Source organism: Oryctolagus cuniculus, chromosome 13, assembly GCF_964237555.1.
Source record: "Oryctolagus cuniculus chromosome 13, mOryCun1.1, whole genome shotgun sequence".
Taxonomy (NCBI): Eukaryota; Metazoa; Chordata; class Mammalia; order Lagomorpha; family Leporidae; genus Oryctolagus; species Oryctolagus cuniculus.
In genome coordinates, this window is record NC_091444.1 from 53,520,801 (window position 1) to 53,536,247 (window position 15,447).

The 15,447-nt window shown below is 43.8% G+C and overlaps 2 protein-coding genes across 3 annotated transcripts in view; one reads left to right on the top strand and one right to left on the bottom strand.

The window, feature by feature from the left end:
• SLC35F3 (solute carrier family 35 member F3) overlaps nucleotides 1–15,447 on the top strand; it is a 425,020-nt gene that overhangs the window by 284,423 nt on the left and 125,150 nt on the right. The window lies entirely within an intron of this gene.
• Nucleotides 12,852–14,064, bottom strand: LOC100354805 (N-lysine methyltransferase KMT5A). Its single transcript, XM_070055543.1, is given in 3 exon segments — nucleotides 12,852–13,939; nucleotides 13,941–14,006; nucleotides 14,008–14,064. Coding segments are annotated over 3 exon segments (1,068 nt in total). The 5' UTR covers nucleotides 14,050–14,064; the 3' UTR covers nucleotides 12,852–12,979.

Sequence of the window (15,447 nt, forward strand, 5' to 3'; positions counted from 1 at the left end):
CACACCTGTTGTGTTGAAGACCAATAAGGAAAACAAGTGGCAGAAAGACACCCACACTTTTCATTTGTAAGGTCAACTAGATTTACTCCTGTAATAGGCCCCAGCAGCCCTGGTCATTACTGACACTCAGCTGTGAGAAACCTCTGTGCTGGGCAGTGAATGTAAGCAAGGAGGATGGACAATAGCTCACACTCCAGGGCATCTGAGACTTGGTTAACCCGAGTGATTCCAGAGATAAAAGAAAGGAAATGTGTAGAACAACAGTTAATAACTGTTCCTACATACTGATGAACACCTTTTGCTCAAGGTAGAAATTAGTTCCTGTGAAGATTTTTGGCTATTTGCATGTTGATTACCTGGATTATTTATTTATTATAAAAGATGAAACGGTTCCCGGGAAACTGTGATGGATGAAAGAAGAAAACAGTAGTGACAGCTTCATGAGGCAGGCAAGGACCATGCTCCAGCATCTAAAGTATGGCAGAGTCAGTCCTTATAGGAGTGAGGCAGAAACTCCACAACCCCTTTTAGAGCAAATATTCTTGGAAAAGCAAATGCAAGAAATCCCAGTAGTCAAGTTTTTCATTAAAAAGTCACAGCAAGGGACAAAGAAAATATTGGATGGCTTGTTCAAGAAATATGTCCAAAAGCTGAAAGTTGGCCAAGCTAATATGGAGAGCTAGACAGGACTGATCCCCAGCCTCCACAAGTTCAGTGAAGGAGAGAAATAGACTCAAACAGTTTCAGCAACTCTCGGAGGGGACGGTGGGCAGTATTCCATCAGAATTGGGCTGAGGGTCATGGATCTATGATCAAATAAGTGTGAGGAACAATGAGTTAAATCCATATAAACAGGCTTTTGGTTTGCATCTCATGTTTTTCTTGTGACTCTTCTATGAGCTTTTAATAAACTAGTGCACACTATGGATCTTGAAAGGGGGTTTGTATAATGCAGCACCTCCAATTTCCCCAAAGCTATATCCCTGGGAGCCAGTGTTCCAAAGAACACACTTTGAGAACTAGGTCCTGCACGAGCAAGCTCTGCATGCAGTGTTGACAGATGCATAGAAGGGACACTCTGCTCTGGAGAATCAAAGACATCTCCTCAGAGGAAGGTTCCAAGTCTTCAAGGTGAGAGAGAGGGGTCTTCCATCCAAAGGAGAGGTGGGGGTGCAGGCACACGTCTACGAAGTTAGACAAGTGTTTCTAGAACACAGGGATGTGAGAACTGGATATGGAGGAGAGTGTGTGAGGATAAACGGGGAAGGGTGTGGGTTGGCCCTTTAGGTTAGTGACTCTCAGTCTCACTCTGAATCAGCTGGGATGCTTTTTGAAGATACAGATACCCAGGCCCCACAGCTATGCTTTGCCCTCGGGATTATTCACTTTGTCTGAGATGGGGCCTCAACCTCTGCATTTTGAGATTTTCCAGGGAGCAGTCAGAGTTCAAAACCCTGTGCAGGTGGTGAGGAGCAACCCAGGGGTTCAACTGGACAGGCATTCTTCTTCCCTCCTGCCTATCCCCTTCCGTTCTGTGAGTTTTTGAGCCAACATTTGAGCTGCCCCTGCATGCCATGCATCATGCAAACACTGCAGATGAGCTGTGAAGTAGACTCCTGTCCTCCTGAAGCTGACTTGGAGTAGAAGAACCTGAGATTTAACAAACGCGCGTGCATGGGATGGTGATGAGTGCTCCAGAAAGGGCCCGAGTCTCACAGGGAGTGTATATCTCTTCTCAATTTCCTGTTCAGTGAACTCAACTATGATATCAAAGTTTACTCTGCTGAAACTGGAAAATGCTGCACTCAGGGCTTTTGTTTTCTGACAACTGGTTTACTACTTCTTAGACTATATAGTAATTTGAAATGCACTGTGTGTGCAAAAGACATACCAGACTCATTTTCAGTTGATTCATGTATGCTTAGTCATTATAACCTCATCCTAAGAGGCTTTGATAAACCAGCTCCCTTGGGAACCTCCTACTTAGTGACAAAGGAGAAGCTGATAGAAGGCGTGAGTCCTGCTGAGGCTGATGTCTGATTCTGGGTATCTTTGGGAGTAGCAGACATGCTGATTTCTTAGAAGGAAAAAGAAATTATGTTGTAGAAAGCCCACACACTGCAGAAGAGGGAGAATGGGCCCTTGTTTTGGCATTTAGGAAAAATATACAGAGAAAGGAAAACAAAATCTTGGATAAGTGTTGAAAAAGAACTTTGGTTGCAAATCCGGAGCAGTCCTTGGCATTCAAAGACTTGACTGCTGCATTTTGGTTGTTTGTAAGCACACTTGACATCCAGTGGTGTAGATAGATGGCTTGTGCTAAGAACAGAACTGAAAGAATCATCAAACACCTAGCAGCCTCCTCCGGGCACTGAGAGAACCAAGCAGATGGCCTGAGGACTGTGGCACAGCACTATTGCAGAGTTCTGATGAACATGGATCCCACTTAATCCTCCCCACCACTGTGCAAGCAAGGTAGGGTATGCCCATTTCACAGAGGCAGGAGCTGAAATATTTAGGTAGACATTATCACCATCTATGGTCATTTAATGAGATCTGAGGACAAAAATGGTAAGAATTCAAAGGCCTATAGTATATACCATAGTAAGTAGAGGTATTGAACTGTTGGTCTGGGAGACTGTACATAGTCATTTTTAAAACTTAGTCATTTTTTATTTATTTTTATAACAACTTTTAGTATATATTTACTTAAGAAAATTGGTTTAAAAAAGAATGAAATTTTCTTCTTTTTTTAAAGATTTATTTATTTATTTGAAAGTCAGAGTTACACGGAGAGAGGAGAGGCAGAGAGAGAGAGAGAGGTCTTCCATCTGCTGGTTCACTCCCCAGATGGCCGCAACGGCAGGAGATGCACTGATCCAAAGCCAAGAACCAGGAGCTTCTTCCAGGTCTCCCACATGGGTGCAGGGCCCAAAGACTTGGGCCATCTTCTACTGCTTTCCCAGGCCATGGCAGAGAGCTGGATGGGAAGAGGAGCATCCAGGACTAGAACCAGCACCCATATGGGATACCAGTGCTTCAGGCCAGGGCGTTAACCCACTGCACCACAGCGCTGGCCCCAAGAGAAATAATTTTCAAAATTACTTGCAATGCCAGCTGCACTATTAATAGTTTTATGACAAATCTCACTATTTAATACATAGATACCAATGGATATCCTCATATGTGATCATATTTCAGAGTAAACGTTTATCTTGGGTTTGTTGTTTTTTAAAGACTTTATTTATTTATGAGAATAGATTAACAGGCAGTGAGAGGAAGAGACAAAGAGAAAGGTCATCCATCCACTGATTCACTCCCCATATGGCTACAATGGCCAGAGCTGAGCCTATCCTTAGCCAGGAACCAGGAGCTCCTTCCAGGTCTCTCACGTGGGTCTGCTTGGGCATCCATCACTGCTTTCCCAAGCCATTAGCAGGGGAGCTGGATCAGAAGTGGAGCAACCAGGACTTGAACCAACACCCATATGAGATGCCAGCACCACAGGCAGAGGCTTAACCTACTATGCCATAGTGCCGGCCTCCAATCTTGAGTTTTGTAAAGTGTGTGAGTTGTTCTTAGTAAAAGCCTTATTGAATTACCCACTCAATTCACTAACTCATATTAAAATTCGTTTTTTTTTATTTGTTTAAGGTTTATCTATGTATTTATCTGAAAGGTTGAAAGAGAGATCTTTGAACCACTGGTTCACTCTTCAAATGGCTGGAAGAGCCAGGGCTGGACCAGGCAGAAGCCAGGAACCAGGAACTCCATCTGAGTCTCTCATGTGGGTGGCAGGGGCCCATCTTCCGCTGCCTAAGCAGATGCATTAGCAGGGAACTGGATTGGAAGAAGAATAGCCAAGACTTGAACCTGTGCTTTGATATGGGATACCAGCATTGCAAGCAGCAGCTTAACCTGCTATGGCACAATGCTGGTCCCCAGTGTTTCCTACTACATTCACAGTTATACAACTATCGCATTTATTTTTTAAACATTTTTAAGACCATAGACAATAAACCCATTTCCATGAGCAGTTACCACCCAATTCTCCCTTTTCCTTGTGCCCTGGCAGACAGTATTCCACTTTCTTTTTCTATAGATCTACAAATTTTGGATATTTTGTGTAAATGGAATGATAAAATACATGACCTTTTATATCTGGTTTCTTCCGCTTAACAAAATGCTTTCAAGTCCCACCTACACTGTAGCATATATCAGTGCTCCTCTGTTTGCAAGGCTCAACAATCATCCCCTATAAGTAAATACCATTATATTTTTACCAATGGTGAATACCATTTGGTATCCTGTCATCAGCTGATGGGCATTTGGGATTTTTCCACTTTGAGTTATTATGATATTGCTGCTATGAAATTCATGTCCAGGTTTTTATATGCATATGTTTTTTTTTCATTTTCTTGGACATATAAATAGGAGTGGAATTACTTGGTAGTAAGGTACTTTTGCTTAATCTTCGAGGAAATGACAGACTGTTTGCCAAAGTGACTGAACCATTTTACATTTTCACCAGCAGTATATGAGGAATCTAATTTCTCTATATCCTCTATAACAGTTCTTATTATCTGCATCTTTTAGTCTAGCCCTCCTGATATCTCACTGTATTTTAACTATTTATTCATATTAGTTAATAATGAATGTATACATTTATGTGAAGTATAATGTTTTGATATATGTATACATTGTAGAAAGATTAAATCAAGCTAGTTAACATATTGTTAACTTGTATGAGTGTGTGTGTATGTGTGAGAATGATAAAAATCTATTACTACTTCAGCAATTTTGAAACCTACACTACATTATTATTAACTTACGTCATCATGCCCCAAATAACCAAAGCAACCTTAAGCAAAAAGAACAAAGATGGAAGCATCACATACTTGATTTTGAAATATATTGTAATTAAAACAACATGATACTGGCATAAAAACAGACATATTAGCCAATGGAACAGGATAGAAAGCCCAAGTAATTATAGAGAATTGATTTTTGACAAAGTTACCAAGAACACACAAAGAGGAAGAACAGTCTTCCACAAACAATGGGAGAGCTGTGTTTCTACACATGGAAGAGTGAGATTGCATCATCATCTTACAAGATGTTCAAAAATAAACACAAAATGGATTAAAGATTGAAAGACTAATAGGAAAAAAGCACAAGGAGAAAGTGCTACAACATCAGGGCTGGCGTTGTAGCACAGTGGGTTAAGCAGCTGCTTGCAATACCAGCATCCCATATCAGAGTGCAGGTTCAAGTCTCAGTTCCAATCCAGCTTCCTGCTAATGCTCCTGGTAAGGCAGCAGAAGATGGCCCCTGCAACTCACTTGGGCCCCTTCCATCCATGTGGAAGTCCCAGATGGAGTTCCAGGCTCGTGGCTTTGGTTTGATCCAGACCTGGCTGCTGTAGCCGTTTTGGTAGTGAACCAGCAGATGGAAGATCTCCGTCTCCCCACCATCACCACTACTTCCTGTCTCTCCTACTCTCTCTAGCACTGTACCTTTCAAATAAATAAACAAATCTTTGAAAAGAAGAAGTGAAGAAGATTCCACAACACTGATCTCTGCAATGATATGGATATGACCCCCAACAACACAGTTGCAAAACTAGAAGCAAACAAATGGAAATACATCAAACTAAAAAGCTTCTACCCAGCAAAAGAAAAATTGACAAAATTGACAAAGTGAAGAGATAACCTCTTCAAATTGAGAGAAAATATTTGTAAACCATAAAAGAAATAAGGAGCCGACCGGCGCCGCGGCTCACTAGGCTAATCCTCCGCCTTGCGGCGCTGGCACACCGGGTTCTAGTCCCGGTCGGGGCGCTGGATTCTGTCCCGGTTGCCTCTCTTCCAGGCCAGCCCTCTGCTGTGGCCAGGGAGTGCAGTGGAGGATGGCCCATGTGCTTGGGCCCTGTACCCCATGGGAGACCAGGAAAAGCACCTGGCTCCTGGCTCCTGCCATCGGATCAGCACAGTGCGCTGGCCGCAGCGCGCCGGCCGCGGCGGCCATTGGAGGGTGAACCAAGGGCAAAGGAAGACCTTTCTCTCTGTCTCTCTCTCTCACTGTCCACTCTGCCTGTCAAAAAAAAAAAAGAAAAAAGAAAAAAGAAATAAGGAGCCAATATCTAAAATACTTAAGGAACTCAAGCAACTCAGTAGTAAGACAATGAATAACCTAATTAAAAATGGGCAAAAGATCTGAACAGACAGTCCTCAAAAGAAGATACACAAATAGTTGTCATCAGGGAAATTCAAGTTTAAGTCACAGTAAGATATCACTTCACATAGAATCACTGTTATCAAAAAGATGAATGATAGCAGGTATTGGTGAGGGTGTGGAGAAAAGGGAACCCTGTTAACCTCTTGGTGGGACTGTAAATTAGCACAGATGTTACAGAAAATGGAATGGAGGTTCCTCAAAAAACTAAAAATAGAATTACAATGTGATACAGTAATCTGTCTTCTGAGTGTACATCCAAAGGAATTGAAATAAGTATGTCAAAGAAATATCAGCATTCTCATGCTTATTGCGGTTTTGATTTGTATTTCCTTGATGGCTATTAAGGTATACATCTTTTCAATGTGTTTATTGGACATTTATAGATCTTCTTTGGACAAATCTTATTTTAGATTATTTTCTCATTTTTATTGAATTGTTGGCCCATTTATGGTTGAATTTTATGAGTTCTTTATATATTAGTTACAAATTACTCACCAGATATATGATTTGCAAATATTTTCTCCCAATCTGTTGGTTGTCTTTTCACTTTTCGATGCTCAGAAACATATGTTGAGTTCTTGAAGGAGAATTTGCTGTGGTGCCTAATGTTTACTTTTCTAGCAAAACATCCTTACAGCCTTACCAGGTGCCCTAACTCACCTGTCATCTTCCTGAACGTTTCCATAAGGAGTGCTCGCATTGCTCTTTAGTTCTTAAGAGCAAGTATTTTTTTCCCCTAGAGGCACAGTTTCCTCTCCTTAAAACAGTCCCTTTGAAGGCACTATAAATTTCCTGAGTCTTGTCCAAAGTTTAAAATTTAAGTCCAATAAGGGGTGGACTCTCTTCTACCTCCAGAAGAGTCTCTGAAATGCAGGCAGTTCTCGTCCATCTGAAATACCCTCGGCTTCATAACAGCTGCAGCTGTGAGACAGACCTCATCTTTTTGGCTGTCCGTGCACTTCTGGAGGTATATTTAGGTTGCTTCTATTTAGTATTCCCAGAATAGCCATGCTTCTTTGCTTCTCCAATGTCCTTTTAGTTTTGCTCCTTCCTGTGCAGTTGAGGGTAACAGATTAAATGATTTCCAAAATCCTTTCCAGCTCAGAGAGTCTATGCTCTTATGATGTTGGGTCTTCCTTTGCATGAGCACAGTGTGTAATATGTAGTTACATCCAAAGTCCACTAGCAAGCAGGACTGAACCATTCCCAAAGTGCAGAATATTCTCCACAGCTGTAAATTGGTGCAGGTTTGGGTACTCTGAATCCCATTTATTTGATCATTATTCTTTAAATTGAGAAATTTCTTGCGAATTAATGTGTACTTGAATGAGGATAAACTGTGCTTACCTGTATCATTTTTATGCAGAGTTATAGATAAATATTGCACAATGAAAGTGATTCTTGATTTTAGTTTTGTTAACATTTTAAATTTCAACTAGTTCCCAAGATAGTTGAGTTAAATGGTTTGTGGTTCATTTTGTCCATCCCATTAATGAGTCAAATAATGCTTTACATCCCAGGGGTGAAGTGTGCCTTAAGTTCTGAGAATACCATTGCCAGAGACAGATTTTCAAGTTACAGTCATCCTCCGTATACTAGATGTCTTAGGTTGCTACAATCCCAAATTAGAATATTGCTATCAATAGAACATTCGATGCCTGCTCACTTTAAATAAACAAGGTTAAAACAAAAATCAGTGAACTTCTCCTGTGAGTATTTCCACAAAGTCAGCTCAGTATGGGTTGTCGCAAGGTCATGAGCGAGCAAGCCAGAGAGCAGAAAAACAAGAAATGAATGGGTGTCTGCATAGTAGTTTTCTTTTGATGGTGTTTTTAATCTGTGGTGGGTTTTCTTCTTTGTAGTTTTACAAAAATAATTTGTTTCATAAAAGGGGTTAAGGTGTGTGCAAATGGAGAGAATGTTTTTCAACAGTGGTTAAAAAAAAAGACGAGAGAAGAGCGGGGGATGTTGAATGAATCCACACTGAGAAATGTTTCTATTAGTAAACAGTATGTCCTGGGCATACACAAGCCCATTCATAAAAAGTGTGTTGAATAGCAATTTCTGACCAGCGTCCTGAAGTTGATGCAGTGGTTGTCCTGCCGGAAGGGAGGTAACAATGGATTGTGGGGCCTCTCCGCTGTTCTCACCAACATTGTGCAGGAATGCAGACCTCTTTCATGGGCTGCAGGCCTCTGTATTTCAAGTACCCTGGCATTCCAAAGTTCCAGGGCACCTCAGAATTTGGCCTGGAAGCAAGGAGGTGGTTCATGCTCCTAAGACAGACCCTTAGCTTTTTTACTCATGCACACTCAACAGCAAAATCAAAAGAAAAGATGGGGAAGAGCTTCAGGAAAGGCTGCAGCGAGACTGGAGCAAAGTCAGAAGAATCCTGAAGAAGTGGTAGGGAAGCAGATTTTCTTGCTAAACCACCAATAGAGGAATGCATGCAGATAGGGAAGCAACCACGACTCTGATTAGCTCAGAGCTTCACTTGTCCATTCCTTTGCTCCTGCAAGAAGAAATGAGTGCTGTTGGAAGTATCTTTCACATTCTCCTTTCTCTATGTATCATCACCAGCACGTTTTGATCATTTATAGAACAAAAATGAAAAAAATGCATTCAAGAAAATAAAACACTTTAAATATAGAAAGTAGGAGTGTACAATGACTTTTTTTAAAAAGATTTATTTATTTCAAAGGCAGAGTGACGGAAGAGAGAGTGAGAGAACAACAGTGTGAGAGAAATACAGAGATTGAGAGAGAGAGAGATCCATCTTCCATCCACTGGATCACTTCCCAAATGACCACAACAGCGAGGGCAGAGCCAGGCCAAAGCCTGGAGCCTGGAATGCCATCCAAGTCTCCTACATGGGTGGCAGGGGCTCAACTACTTGATCCATCTTCCACCTCCTTCCCAGGTGATAGCAGGGAGCTGGATGGGAAGTTACACAGCCAGGACTCAAACCAGCACTGATACAGGTTGCTGGTTATGGAGCCACAATGCTGGCCCCGTACATTGAGAAAGGTCTTCCTTTACCTTTGGTTCACCCTCCAATGGCCGCTGCGGCCAGCATACTGCAGCGGGCGCACCGCGCTGATCTGAAGCCAGGAGCCAGGTGCTTCTCCTGGTCTGCCATGTAGGTGCAGGGCCCAAGGACCTGGGCCATCCTCCTCTGCCCTCCCGGGCCACAGCAGAGAGCTGGACTGGAAGAGGAGCAACTGGGACAGAATCCAGCGCCCCGACCGGGACTAGAACCCGGCGGCACCGCAAAATGGAGGATTAGCCTATTGAGCCACGGCGCCAGCCCCGATACATTGACTTTAGATTTGAACGTAAACACACCTCTAAGAAGGTGAGGTGGAGGTAAAGAATGACTTTTAAAATATGGACCTGGGGTAGGTGTTTGGGGCGGTGGTTAAGACACTGCTTGAGATGCCAACATCCATATCACATGTGTGCTTGAAGTCCCAGTTTCTGCTTTGGATTCCAGCTTCCTGCTCAGATGCACCCTGGGAGGCAGCAGGTGATGGCACAAGTCCTGGCTTCTTAAAACTCATGTGGGAGACCTGGATTGAGTTTCCAGCTCCTCACTTCAACCTAACCCAGTCCTGGCTGTTACAGCCATTTAGGAAGTGAACCAGTGGATAAATGATCTCTCTGCTTCTCTCTCTCACTCTCTCTCTTTCTCTCCCTCTCTCTCTGCCACTATCTCTACCTCTATCTCTCTGTCTTTCAAATAAATATTTTAAAAGAAATTTAAAAATTCAAATATGAACCTAAAAGAATATTATATCAAAATATAAATTGTTTAAATATTTTAAAAGAAATAAAGAAAAAAAAGTTCACCAACTCCGATCTTATTTAGACAAGGCCATACAACAACAGGAGTCACTGTGCACTTCATCTCTGTCTTTAATGTGTTGCACTATGCGAATTAGTGGCATAACTGGTATTCAAATAGTACTTTATACTTTGTGTTTCTGTGTGGGTGCAAACTGTTGAAGTCTTTACTTAATATATACTAAATTGATCTTCTGTATATAAAGATATTGAAAATGAATCTTGATGTGAATGGGATGGGAGAGGGAGTGGGAGATGGGATGGTTGTGGGTGGGAAGGAAGTTATGTGGGGGAAAAGCCTCTATGATCCAAAAGTTGTACTTTGGAAATTTATATTTATTAAATAAAAGTTAAAAAAATTTATTGACACAAAACAGGCTGAAAGTCTAAGAACATGACTACTTGTGTTAGATTGTCATTTGACAAAGTAAATAAATATTTTGATAATAAAACACATTATTCACAAAAAAATTTTTAAAAGAAAAAACAATTTTACCATTGTCTTATGTGTTCCTGTTCATAAAGATTTTCTCATTTTTAATTATTTTTAATTTTTTTAGAGGTAGAAAGAAAAAGAGAGCTCCCATGTGCTGGTTCACTCCCCAAGTACCCACAGCAGCTATGGTTAGGCCAAGGCTGTAGCCAGGAGCCGGGAACCCAATCCAGGACCTCCTCATTTTTAATTAGCATTTGTAGTTAAATATATTTGTATTTAAAGCCCCTTAAGCCTTAAGCTATTATTAAGCATTAAGATTAGTCTCAACCCGAACTCCCAGAAAACTGAACTTCTAAAATAGACAATCTTATCTTGTGGAGAAGTCTCAAGGAGAAAGTGAATGAATCACTATTTTTATTTGAGGTAGTTAGAAAACACAAACATTTAAAACCTAATTGGAAGCCTGTTCAGTTTTTTGGAATATCTATTATATAGACAGATATAGATAATATATATACTCTTAGATATTGAATGACAAGACTATGTGACATATTTATATAAAGAGCATGTTGGATATAAGGTGCGTGCCTTGTTTTTCCTTCTTAGCCTTTTCTCTGTTGTTCAATAATGTTTTATAGGCTATGCTATATTCTTTCATGTAAATACACCATACTTCACTTCCCATCTCTTTCTTGTGTGCAATCTATAACTAGTATTACAACTTGGATGATCATATTGGTAATATATCTGTATTGATATCAGATTATTTCTTGAGGAAAAATATCCTAAAATGGAAATAGTGGATCATAAGCTACAAAATCTTATTTTTAAGGACTTTTATATATATTGACAACTTTCAGAAAAGGTGTGCCAATTTTTACTGTCAGCAGTACATAAAATTCCCAAGGATAATCATCTTAAATCAAAATTGACAAAAGTACAAGAACAGATTTAAATGAGCTGATTTCAAAAGGTTCCCTTGAGAGGGAACATCATTACTGTGTTGATGTGCTGTGACAGCTGAGCCTGGTTCTCCGGCTGAGTGCTCTGGGTTGCTCGCAGTCGCCAGGGCTCTAACACATGGCTTCATATACACCCAGGGGAACCCTGGCAAGCCCACTTCTGTCAAAGGGCCTGAGGAGTTATTTGTGAGAACGTACTTTGGGAATCCACAAGCCAGAATACTCTGACACCAGCTAGATAATTTTAGGAACAAACTATGCATTTGTTTAGCCCTCTAAGCCCTGTCGGGATCTCCAGAGAAATCATGGGGACTAAGTGACCTCTTGCCCTGTATGTACCAGGCCAGCCTTGGGGAAAAATATGACCCCACCAGCTCAATCAGGAGCAGGATATACCTCCAGACATCTAGCCTCTTTCTTGTGCAACATTTGCAGACCCTCTTTCTCAATCCCACAGCGAAGAACATCCTTGCACTCAGCAGAATATTGGTTTGTTAGCTTTGCAAAAAGTGAGGTGTGTTGCCCAAACTGATTAAGTTATAGGGCAACACACACTCTCTCTCTCTCTCTCCTTGTGTCTTTCACTCACACTTCTGTTGACTAGTGCAGTTTCTTTTTTTTTCCACTACAAAAACTTTATTTTTGATTAGAATAGAATACCATCTCAAATCTTGCCTGCAGAAACAAAGCAAAGAAACCCAGAACAAAAAAATGCAGCCACTTCACTCACTTCAAGACCTATATACATGTAAGCTTTTTCTGTGGGGTTTTGTTTTTTTGGTTTTTTTTTTTTTTGCCTTTTTTCTTTTTTAATTTTTTTTGCTTTTTTTTTAAGCATTTAAAAAAATTTTTAAGTAAACTCAGTGTTCACATTTCTATAAAGAATTAATAACCCAGTTTCAGAAACCCTGCCTGGGCAGCATAGGGAGGCGCCTCCCCGGCCTGCCTCCAGCCTGCTCACAGCCCGTGGAAGAGGAGTTGACTCCAGGCCTGTGCTCGCGGGCCCCGGGGCCAGGAAGCTTTTGAGAAAGCTTTGTGAAACCCTTTAAAAAATATTCATACACTTAAACGTGCGCCTGTCGAGTCGCGGGGAGAACAAGAGCTTGGAACGCCCCGGGCAGGCCGCAGGCAGGCGGGCAGGGCCTGGCTCCGCACCTGAAGGCCGGAGACCCGCCCGGCTCCCTGCTTCTCTTCGACTTTTTCATCTAAAACCTGTGCCGTCTTTGACCGCATGCACGGGGAAGCACAGACGTTCGACTTGTATGCAAAAAAGGTACAAAAACAACTAGAATATAAAAGTTTTGGTAATATAAGGCCATCTGTTCAAGTCCATCTTGGAAACCTGTAACTGATCTTTAAATACTACAGTGAAAATGCATCTTAATATACTTTTTAAAAACATCTGAAGTAATCTGCTAAGACTAAGTGTAAAACAAAACAAAACAAAACCCCATTCCCTTTGAGGGCACTTTGTCCTTTGGAGGGGGCTGGCGGCGGGCTGTCAGTGCTTCAGCCAGGGGTGGGCTTCGATGGAGGCCTTGCTGCGGTCCCCGTAGTCGTAGAGCAGCTCCTCCCCTGCCGCGATGTCCCGCGCGGCGATGAGGATGAGGTGGGGCACGCCGTCGATGTCGTGTAGTTTGGTCTGGCAGTTCCCGCACTTGCTGTGGTTGATCAGCCGTCCCAGGCGGTTGGTCTCGCGCGTGGCGTCCACGCAGTAGGTTTTGCTCAGATACTGGAAATAGTACATGTAGCAGCCCGTGGAGGGGTCCTGGGCGTACAGAGCCTCACGCTTCTTGGCATCGGTGATCTCGATGAGGTCGCCGTGGTACTCCACCACAAAGTCGCCCCGGGAGAACTGCTTGGTGGCAATTACGCCCCTGCCTTTGCCGTCGATGAGGTCAATCTTCATCCCTTCTTCCTTCCCGCTCCGGATCAATTCATCTATTCTTTTCCGCTTTTCGGACTGCAGCTCGGCTTTGCTCTTCCTGGAGCTCCTTCGGACAGGGTAGAAATCCGTGAGTTTGCGATTCTGTTGGGGTTTTCCTTGAGATTTTTCCCGAGGGGTCTGTCTGCCCTTGAGGGGCTTCTTCAGGGTTGGCTTGGCGCCAGCTGCACCGGGAGAGTCACAAGACAAGGCTGGAGGTTTTGGAGGTTCTGCTGCTTGAGGTTTTTGGTTTGGAAAAGATGCCAGGGGGCCTCTCCTGGCGTCTCTGAGCTTCTGTTCCTCGGACTTCATGGAACTTCGTACGGCGTTCCCACCACTTCTCTTCTCTTCTCGCCTCCTGTAGATCCCGGCTAACGGTCTCTCCGGGCACTTGGCTTCGTAGTGCGCAACGGAGTTGTCATCCTGCAGCGGGGAGCGCACTCCAGAGCACTTGTTCGAGCTCATGTAGGAACAGATCTTGGACTGCCGGGCAAACACATTCTCCTGCAGCCCGGCCAGGCCCATGGCGGCGCGCCCCCGCACCCTCGCCCTCGCCGCTGCCGCCGCCGTCGCAGCCGGGCCACCAGCCCCACCGCGGCGCCCCCCGGGAAGGGCCGAAGGCGCCCCAAGGCGCCCCTTTCCCCCATGGCCTGCGAGCAGGGCCCGGCACCCGCGCGCCGCCGCTGCAGCCCCGGGCAGCCCGGAGCCAGGGACGCGGGGACTAGTGCAGTTTCTTATGAATACATATGGCTCCAAATACCCAGCGTCGGTGACCAGATGTCCTGTGACAACTGAATGTGATAGCTAGCCACCTTGAATGCTTGTTAATGAGTAGACACAATCGTTTCTTTAGAGAATTTCCCATTTTTTGCCAATGGGGTCATCTGGCAATCTGTAACATGCAAAATTTTTACTCCCACCCTTTGTGTTCCAGACAATTACAGTGGGCTTGCTCACAATGCTGTGAGGTAATGGTCTTAGAATAGCATGCTTTCCTGAGGTGTCATTGACCAGAATGCCCCTTCGCTGTCACCGAGCAGAAACACAGTACCAAAAAGAGAGCAGGCACTTCATAAAAGCCTATTCTGCAATGAATAGCATTCTCCTGAATGCTGGGGAACAGGTAGCATCAGGAAGGCTAGACTCATACTCACACTTCCTCCTGCTCCACTCTTTGGGGTTTGCTGGATCTCCAGCCTTGCTCTGGAACCAGCCTGGGGAGCAGAAACCAGTGAGGAGCCTGAGACATGGCCTGAGGGCTTCCAGGGAGAAAAACTTGGCCGAGAATCAAACCCGCTGTTGTGAGAAGGTTGTGCTTTGGGATGGAGAGAGGGGTGCACCAATATCCAGGGGAAAGATCCCCCCACCTTCACCCCTAGGAGCAAAAAAAAAAAATCTGACCAAGATTTCAGGAAAGCAAACCCAGCAGGAAGAGGATTTTAGGGCCTAGAAGTCCAGAAAGCTACCCCTAACTGAGCAGGTAGCAGAATATACTTCCCAAGAGGTTCTGCCAGCACAGGGCGACATTATGGGGGCCTGTTATTTCCTAGAGACATGATCCTAACCAAGGAGTCAGGGACGTGTGCCAGGTCCTTGGGCTAAGCAAAGAAGCCAGCTGGGGACAGCGTTCCTGAGAACAGGGCGCCCAGAGGTAGTCCATACCAAGGGCATTCTCTTTGTGCAAGATCCTTTGTGGAGGGGCAGGACTTAACTGGTTCCCGAAGGGCTATTTCCAGGGCTGATTCCGGAAGCTGAGCCTGGCACCACCTGCCCCTGCCCCCAGATTCCTGGCAAGTTCTTGTTCTTTCCGCCCTCATGACTTTCCTTCCATTCATTGATTCAGAGGTGATTGTTGAGCCCCTGTTCATGGGCTAGGTGTCTGTCTGGGAGGACTGACTGCCCGGCAGGAAGCTGCAGCAAATGTACAGATAACTCCAGGGCAGGGCAGAAGGTGATGGCTGCCTTCAGAGGAGCAAAGGGCAGATGCACGGTGCCTATCCCAGCAGGCAGGGCTTCCAAAACCCCACCTACCCAGCCTGGAGCCT